General features: G+C 36.3%; 1 protein-coding gene across 1 annotated transcript; it reads left to right on the top strand.

The window, feature by feature from the left end:
* The first annotated feature begins 454 nt into the window (after positions 1–454).
* On the top strand, positions 455–8,918 carry LOC578717 (transcription initiation factor TFIID subunit 7). The gene is made up of 11 exons (XM_778872.5): positions 455–633; positions 1,433–1,511; positions 2,489–2,541; positions 3,187–3,267; positions 3,726–3,837; positions 4,944–5,002; positions 5,931–6,075; positions 6,498–6,752; positions 7,331–7,440; positions 8,290–8,349; positions 8,866–8,918. Exons 1-11 carry the CDS (start codon positions 556–558, stop codon positions 8,893–8,895), a joined length of 1,062 nt encoding a protein of 353 aa, XP_783965.4. The 5' UTR covers positions 455–555; the 3' UTR covers positions 8,896–8,918.
* The last annotated feature ends 606 nt before the right edge of the window (positions 8,919–9,524 follow it).

Genomic DNA, 9,524 nt, shown 5'->3' with positions numbered 1-9,524 from the left:
AAACATATTCATCAATGGACTACTCTAATCTTATCAGTACAACAACTAATTCAGGCGCTTTATGATAAAGGAAATCAGGGAGTCAGAACATACACAAAAGTCAAAAGTCAAAAGTCAATACATTTGCATGCATCCCATTCCCAGTCACTTGCACTTTCCATCATCCCGACATACCTGCATCTGCACCGTGGATCTGTGTACTCTGCTACGCTCGCATCACAACAAAAATCCATCAACCGACCGGGGCTTTCTTTCACGTCTTTCGTTAGAACGAAATATTTTGCTGGTTCATTGATATATAGCGGCATTAGGCTTTATATGATTTTGAAATGCAAATATTCTAATATTCCAAATACATGAAAAATTAGGAGTTTTCACTTACTTTTATTTCTGTTAGGATTTGGTTTGCCACGGTCATCGATCTCTCTACCACATTTTATCACAAGAGGGCGTTTCCGTATATTTGAAGAAAACTGAGATGTTTCTCTTTTTTTAATTTCATGCTCAAGCATATTTTTTAATTCTTTAAATCTTCTCTGCACAGAATTTCTAAAAATGACTTCTGCCACTCCAAAGCGAACTCAAGAACCTCTTCCTGAGGTAGAGAGTCATCTGATTCTTAGGGTTCCTCCGGTGAGTGTATCATTAATTACTAAGTTAATATCAGCTCAAAAATATTTTACTCTGGTCCCATATGCTTTTATTTGTGTAGGATTTTGTTTGTTTTCATGGTTTTGTTTATTTCGTTGTTACTGTTAGATTTGTGTTGGTATTATTATATATGAATTGCTACTTTCAATCCTAGATTCCATTCTTCACAAATTAAATGAAAATAAGCATAGGTCTAGACTAATTAGATGTAGAGTCTAGATGTATTGTAGATATGTGATGTGAAGTTGTTGATCTTCGCATTTTATTTTTAGTCATAAGGAGAGTTGAAACTGATGAAGGAAAGGGAGGCAGAGGAGAAGAAGAAAGAAGGTAACAAACAAATGAATACATAAAACTGTGTGAGAGTAAGAATGAGTGTTTTGTAGATATTGTATCCAAATGGGCAAGGTAGGTGTTACCAAGTAAAGCTTGTATTGTAACATATAATTTTTCTCGCCCTCTCTCTCTCGAGGAAACATTTTTGTTTGAAATTCTCAGGAATAAGGAAGAGGTAACCCAAACATTTCTGTCTCTTTCGTTCATTAGCCGCTTATTTGGGTAGGGTCGGCTCCTCTCTTTAGAGACAGAAACCGACCATAGGGTCTGCTCTGCATCTGCAAACTCTGCAAACTTTGCAAACCGATGCATTTATTCTTGAAAATTAGGCCTAGGCTAATATACATCGGCTGGTTCCTCTTACCAGATTGACCGTATGATGCGTTATAAGGGTCTTTTTTTCCAGTTTTTCCAAACAATCTTTGTACTCTTTTTCTCTCTGTAGCATTGTGCCGACGATCTGAGACGACTAGTTCAAGCTGGCGGTCAGACATTGAAAGATTATCTCAAAATCGAAACCCACAGTAAGTCGATCTCTCAATCTACACTTTATTTCCCAGTTGTTGTTTTTTTGTAATGATGACGCTTGTGTATGTTTGTGTGTCAGGGAATATATAAAGAGATGAGTGCACAGTCTTTGCTCTGGGGGTGTTTCACAAAGATCCTTAGTTGAACTTATCTCTAAGTTGGACTTAACAATTAAGGAAAGCCGTTAGCATCTATGAAATAATTTTGTCAAAATTATTTTTAAAGGCATAAAATGTTAATTCAAACCATTCATATTTTCTATTATCAAGGAGATTACATGTTCTTGATGTAGAATTTATAAAAAGTCTAAAATACTTAAATGTTCGCTTTTTAATTTATTTTATTTTGAGGCTACAAATGGCTCTCCATAATGTTTAAGTCTAACTTAGAGTTAAGTTTGACTTAGGATCTTTGTGAAACACCCCTCAGGATAGAAATTAATCTATTCACATGTACTTTTTTCATGAGGGGAAAAAAAAAATGTTTTTAGAATTTATTTATGTCAATAGTCCTTGTTGACAAAAGTAAAAGTATTGTTATAGTTTAATCAGGACTATGCAAAAAATGTCTTCATTGCATACATTTTGTTGTGATAAGACTAAAGTCTCTCTGCACAAAATGGACATGTATATTTATGTAAATTGATTTTGTTTTTGTTTTAATTGAATTAAAAGTTTATTCTAAGACAGACTGGAAAAGAATCGTGTTAACACTTATCTTTTGCTCATAAATATTTGAATTAAATTTATTCATGAAACTTTATGCTTGAGAAAAGGTAGGATGTAGAAATCAATAGATCTACAAACTGTACATGTTTTAGCCATATTGCTATTGAGGTTAATAACCTAATATGGCCTTTATTTCTCCAGAAGAAATTAAATATATATATATATATATATGATAGTTTTGAGGGGTGGACATTGTGCTCTAAATTAATTCAGGTACACTTGCTTGTTTTTATCCCATATTTTAGCTGATATGAGACATGGTCTTGTTCATATTGATGATGACACTTTTGCTGCGAAGGTGAGCACTCCAATAACCTTATACTTGTAAACACATGAGATTCACTTTAAGAAACGCGACTTGTGTGCAGAAAGAACAGATGTTGGGATTTTTGTTTGAAGAAGAACTAAATTCATCAATCTTAAAGTTAACAATCTTTAAACTAGCATGTACAGAAAAAACTGGCTTCTTTATTCTATTGTTATTGTGAATAGATTTTTGATATTCTTCAAGTGATATAATTGCTGTTTTATGCTTCTACAGCTAAAGCTGATTCAGATGCATTATTTTTTTACTGGGTATTCAGTTTATTATAGATCAAAAACATTGAACACAAAAAAATGAATGCACACTTGAGCAATGCAGAGAATATTTTTGAGAAGCAGGTCGGAACAACATACATTTACAATGACGGGAGAGGGATAGATTCTGTTCATTTTGTAATTCACCAATAACAATCCATCGTTCATGCCTATTGGGGGTAATGTGTCTATAGCCATGTACAAAATGTTGCAGGACATTCTTTTTAGCAGCTAACAATGTTCACGTTGGATCTGATTTTTTTTTTTTTAATAGTTTCTTTTGTCTTTTATGCCATGTACTTTTCATATTATGCCACCTTTTCACAATAATTTTCTTTTATATCTTTTCTTTTTCCTACCCTAGATTGTGGATTTGCCATGTATGATAGAATCTCACAAGACTCTTGACAAGAAAACATTCTGGAAAACAGCTGATATTTCTCAGGTATTTCTAATTGCTTGTTTCTTATGATAAAATATATCTTGTTGATGGTACACTAATCTGTTATGTTCATTCGTTGAAACGTCAGTCTGATTTTGAGATGATATGTGTAGTGATAGTTATTTTACCTGACTTCTAAGAAAGCATAAATGCTTGTTAGTAAGCAACCAAAGAACTGACAGCTGTAGGTCCTCTCCGAAAGACCTACTAATGAGGATTAATGCCTTACAAAAGGGTACTAGCGCATCGCCTTGGTTGCGAAGCCAGGTCGCCGGATTACGAGACCACTATTCTACCAACTGAGCTATCAATAAGGATTACCTTAAAAATTGGGGAGATATTGTAGCATCAAATTTTCAGAGCAAAAAAAAAATGGGAAAATTTATTAATTCATTAATGCAGTTTCACTTTCATAATACAAAATCCAAATTACCTGTAACCCCGCACCCATCCCTGCGTAGATGTTGGTGTGTAATGTCGAAGATGCTCCCATTCTACCAGACGACGAGGTAAAACCAGGACCAACCAAGAAACCAGAGAAGGTCGACAAGAAATTTGTCTGGAAGCATGGAGGTATGTAGCACTAATGTCCTTTGGCAATGCATTAATCTTCATTTGCCACACTTGACCCAGGTGTGGTAAATGGGTACCTGGCAGGAATTAATTCCTTGAAATGCTGGAGCGCTGTAATGGCAGCTAGGCTAAAGCTGGGGTCATATTATATGCGCCTGGTAATAGAATTTCTAGAGAGACGGCGCTATAGATATGCCTATTATTATTATATTATTATTAACGTTCACAAAACAAATTCAGTGTTATAGATTCAATTTCATGTGACGGCAAACAAGTTAACATTGAAGTTAGTAGACCTTCATATCTAGATCAGGGTCCTGTTTCATCAAACTTTTTATCAATAACAAGTTACCATAACTGTTATAAGCTACTGAAAGCATGTTTTTTTATTGGCTGAGAGCAAATTGGTCATAGAAATTTAACATTTGTTAGTGATAACAAGTTCAAAGGAACAGGGTCCAGATTATGTTGTCAGTTTAAGTCAACCCTTTGCCCTTGGGAACTGGATGGCTTTTGAATTAGAGGGATTGGGTCATTTTGCCTCCGATTTTGAAACAAAATCCTGGATTTAGCTCATGCTGCAATCATAATTATAAACCTTCAGGTCAGTCAGGAACTGTGACTTTTACAAGCCGATCGCCTGTCTGGTTATGAAGATATTTATGATTGGAAATCAAAATTTAAAAAATTGTTTACCTAACGCTTTTTATAACACAACAGTCTATTGGGGAAAATGAATGAAGGGAGTATGGTAAAACCGGTCACACAAAGGTTTTTACTTTTTTTAGGCACTTTATGATCATTTTGAAGCGCAAATTTTTTTTAGGGCTTCATTATTACACCATATCACAGACACTGATAATACGTATAGGCCATGCATCTCAGATTTAACATTGTTAAATGATGCCTTTAAAGCCTACAGGAAAAGAACAATTCAGTTAACAGTTAGATGATTATTTTTTATTGTGACAGGAAGCAATCTGCCGTATTGATAAGGAACAATCAAACTGAGAATCTGCTCAAAGGTTTGTTTGAATGTAGTTGCCACCACCAGAAGTCATCTTCACCTTTCTAACAAGACATTGTTTTTTGTTTCTCTTTTACAGTCACTCCTCCCCTCAAAAATGTGAGGAAAAGAAGGTTTAGGAAAACAGCCAAAAAGAAGGTAAGATCGAGACTTTCTTTAAGTACTCTTAAACTTGGACAGTCACCACTTTTTTTTCCTCTTTTTTTGTTGTTTACCAATATGATTCTCGTGCATCTGAGGTCAAAGCTACTGCCTAATGGCGGATTGAAGAAAGATAAGTCAGGATAAATCAGGAGAGCTGAGGTATTTGTTTCCAGTTCATCGTGACTGTGCCATGGACCAGTGACGACCTGATGGTAGAGTCGCTGCCCCGCAAGCAGTAGATGGCTGGTTCCTACAAATTTTCTGACTTGTTTTCAATCACAAGATCGAGCATGCACTCTTTAGTTACTGGGTGCAAGTCAAAAGTTCTTTACAACAACAAAATCCAATCAGTTCATACACTTATCCAATTCCTACCCCCAACCCTTGATCCATCACTATACTTACGCCTTTAATGAACAAAAGACTGGAGCAAGCATCGCCTGAGCAAATGTTAGTTTTGTTGCATCTGACCCTTAACTGTGACTCCCGACCTTGAACATTCTATTCCAAAACTTCCCCTTCTCTCTTCTTTTTCTTCTTTTGACTCCCATTCTTTACCTTCTCTTGAACCTTCCTATTTCTCTATTTTTTTACATCCATCATCCATATCATTTCTTTGTATTTGTCTGTATACTTTGCTTTTTAAACCTTATTATAAATGACACTGTGTCAAAATTATTTTCAGGAACTTAAATTCTACAAGCTATATGCTTTTTATCAAGTTCCTTTTTTCACATGTATTTCAAAATTATTTAGTGTACATGCAATACAAACTGATGTTGTGTAGATGTATTTATTGTTCATGAATATCAATTTTGTAAATGTGCTATGTTTTGTTAATGTATTTTTTTTTCTTCATGTGAAATAAAAGAAACTAAACTAAAACCAAAACTATCTCACCATTTTTCCCCCTTTCTTGTAGTACATTGAGGCTCCTGATGTTGAGGAAGAGGTGAAGCGGTTGCTGCGAATGGACAGTACAGCCATCAAGATTAAATGGGAAGTACTGGCTGAGGAAGACATTAAGGACGATAAGAATGATGATAGCATGGGATCACCTCCACACGGTTAGTTGGGTTGAGATTGCAGTAGATAAGAATGATGTTATAAAATGATCTCAATCAAATGATTGGTTGAGCGCATACACATGACCAGGCATTTATTTTGCCTAACATAAATATGCATAAAACAAATAATACAATCTTTAAAAACAAATGATACACATCATTTTGTTCGGGCATGAGTAACATCACCCACACTCGGTACCTTCAAAACAGTCCAAACACCCTCGGCTATCGCCTCAGGCATGTAAGACTGTTCCAAAGGTACCTTGTGTGGGTAATTCATACTTATGCCCTCACTGCTGTGTATTATTTGTATAATAGTGATCTAGATGATCAAGATGACAACGTACAGCACGTGCAATCAAATAATCTGTAATTTGATAGATAGATTCAAGTCGATTCTTCATTGCTTCGTGTGTACCCAGGGGACATCATCCATGACATGTTCGGTGGCGACGTCAGCAGCTCGGGAGACGAGATGGGCGACGATGAGGAGGACATGGACGTCAACATCGAGGACCTGGAGGACGGGACCGGAGTGAGCCCTCGTGTGCTGATGGAGGGAGAGGATTCCAGGACGGCGTTCTCGGATGCGGGGATGGCCGGCGATGATGATGAGGATGATGACGATGAGGATGGGTTAGATGAGGAGGAGGATTCTGACGGAGGACAGCAGGAAAGTAAGTTGACGAGAAGATGTTAATTTTTGCTCTCGACATGGCTTATTTCTCTCTCTCTCTCTCTCTCTCTCTCTCTCCCTCTCTTTCTTTCTCTCTTTTCTTCTCTACTTTCTTCCAATTTCCTTTTATCTTTTCTCCTCTTCAAATCTTTTTGGTAATAATTTAATGCCTTTTAAGTGATTTGATGTTTTCCCGCTGTTAATTTTAATTATTACATTGTTTCTTTTTGTTGTTTTTACTACTTCTAATGCTTATTATTCTTATATATTAGTTTTGTACTGTTTTTACCTTTGCTTGTGAGCTTTGGTGATATCGTTATTTATATTTCCATGTATTGCATTTTTATTCTGTTCAGGACTAGGTTGTAAAACAGATTTTGTATCTACAATGTATATCTGATTCTTGTTTTCCTGATTAAATATATTTCAATAAATAATTAAAAAAAGAGAAAGACAAAACGTTTATGCTGTGTCTTCCTTTCTCATCAGTAACTTCCTCTAGCTAAACTAATGCAAACAAATATATAGGAAACATGTGATTGATTTTTTCATACTGTCTTATATTTCCATTAACCTTAGATGAACTTGCTAAGAGACTAGTAGAATTGGAAGGAGATCTTGTGGAACAAGAGGGCAGAAAGAAAGCTTTGGAGGAATCGGTGGCCGGTTTGGACAACCCCATGCTCAAGGTAAAATATAGTTTTATGTCAACTTTTGACCCTTATCCTCACCAATATGCTGACCAAACTTTATGAGTTGATCGTGCGAGATATGCTCCAGTGGCTATTACTACAGAGTTGATGATAGTCAGGATCGTAACTTTGACCTTTGACCCACACTGTACCCAAACCTAACCCTTTATAAATGCATGCATAATTGGACCCTATGCCATAACCCTATATATTTGATGAAATATCATCCAGAGCAAATGCCACATCACTTGTGGGATAGGTTGATTTGTTTCCTTCAGGGGAGTGTTTCACAAAGACTAAGATCGACTTTAAGTTAAACTTAACTATGGGAGGTCATTAATGCCACTGGTTGCTCTCACCATTGGTCTCTCAATTATGATCTTTAGATAATAATTTTTCCTTCAACAATGAACTATCAAAAAAGGTAAATTCTGAAGATTTGTGACCATGCTTTGAATGTCCCTTGAGAAACCACTGCCAGGAATGGTTAGAGGAACTAGTGGCATGAACGGCCTGCCATAGTTAAGTCCAACTTAAAGTCTATCTTAGTCTTTGTGAAACACTCCCCAGTTTTAACAAAAAGGGAAAGAGAAACAAGCGCCATCTGCGATTATTCTTCTCGTGTACGGAAAAGACATGTACTCATGCTCCCATCTTGTAAACATCAATCTACAGGTTCTCGGGCATTAGGATACTACACAAAAGCTTTTCCCTTTCTGATTTGAATCATTATTGGTTTCACACTTTTCTCCTCACATTGAAAAGCAGTGGTCAGTGCGATGTGGTTTTTGTATTATTACCTGTTTGTATGTTTCAAGATTATTTTCATCTTGTCTTCAATCACAGCAACGATTTCAAACTCAGCTGGATGACCTGTTAGCAGACATGAAGAAGAAGCAGGAGGAGGTGAGATATAAATCTTTTATCTTTTCTTCCTGGTGATTCTTCTATTCTCTCCCTTTCTATTCTCTCCCTTTCTCTCTCTCTCTCTTTCTTTATCTATCACTCTTATTCTATTTCTTTCCCTTTTTTTCTCTTTCTCTTTCTTTATCTATCACTCTTTTTCTTCTCTCTTTCTTTCTTATCTATCTCTTTTTTTTCAATTTCTCTCCCTTTTTTCTCTCTCTTCCTCTCTCGCTCTCTCTTTCCCTCCCCCCCCCCCCCCCCCTCTCCATTTCCACCCCCTAAAATTACATTTGTGTATCTTTCTATCAATATATTATTCCTTATGTTTGTCTGAACCTTTTCTGGATTTGTCTCTATTTATTATTCTTTATATCCATTTCCGCATGTATCTATATCCTCTTGTGAATCTTGTATCTACTTTATGTTATTTGTATAGCTTTCGCTCATTCAACAGTCATGTTTTATGCATATGCTCTTTTTAAATTCTTTTCATATGCTTTTTCTTGTATTGCACAGGTCGAAACATTACAGTCGATCGTAAGATGATCTAACAGCGACCCTTTTCAGGGGAAAAAAAACTGAAAGAAAAATGAGAAGTAGGTTTTTTCGAAGACACCACTGCTAGTGATGAAATTGGATAACATCAGTGCTGCCAGTCGCATCAACAGCTTCCCAGCACCAAGGGGGCTGCAAATAGAGACTACTGGAGTGTTTTGTGTGCAGCCTTGGTTTACATCCTTTTTTGATCTTCAGGGAACTAGTCTAATAAGCGAGAACCTTTTTTTATAAAGACGTCACTACTAGTAATGAAATTAGACAACAGCTTTCCAGCACCGGGGCTGCAAATAGAGACTACCGACATGTTTTGTGTGGAGCCTTGGTGTAGATCCTTTGTTGATCTTGAGGAAACTAGTCTAAGAATCGAGAACCTTTGTATAAATTTACCAGGCTATCAATCCAGTGAAACCGAGCCAAGGTTTAATCAGGTTGTGTCAAGTCCTCCAGTCAACTTAAATAGTGCATTATCGGGAATCTTCCGACCCATAAGGGTAAGGTGTTGGCAAGTTCCTGGATAACTGCATGTATGGCTTATCGTCAGCGAAATGGAGTCAAGTCTTTTGTCAACTCTGTTTGTTGCTACGGCAGGCAGCCAGTGAAAATGAATTTGTTAAATA

The sequence above is a fragment of the Strongylocentrotus purpuratus genome, unplaced genomic scaffold (assembly GCF_000002235.5).
Source record: "Strongylocentrotus purpuratus isolate Spur 01 unplaced genomic scaffold, Spur_5.0 spur5_scaffold_11, whole genome shotgun sequence".
NCBI classification, from domain to species: domain Eukaryota; kingdom Metazoa; phylum Echinodermata; class Echinoidea; order Camarodonta; family Strongylocentrotidae; genus Strongylocentrotus; species Strongylocentrotus purpuratus.
This window is presented reverse-complemented; position numbering and strand designations above follow the sequence as displayed.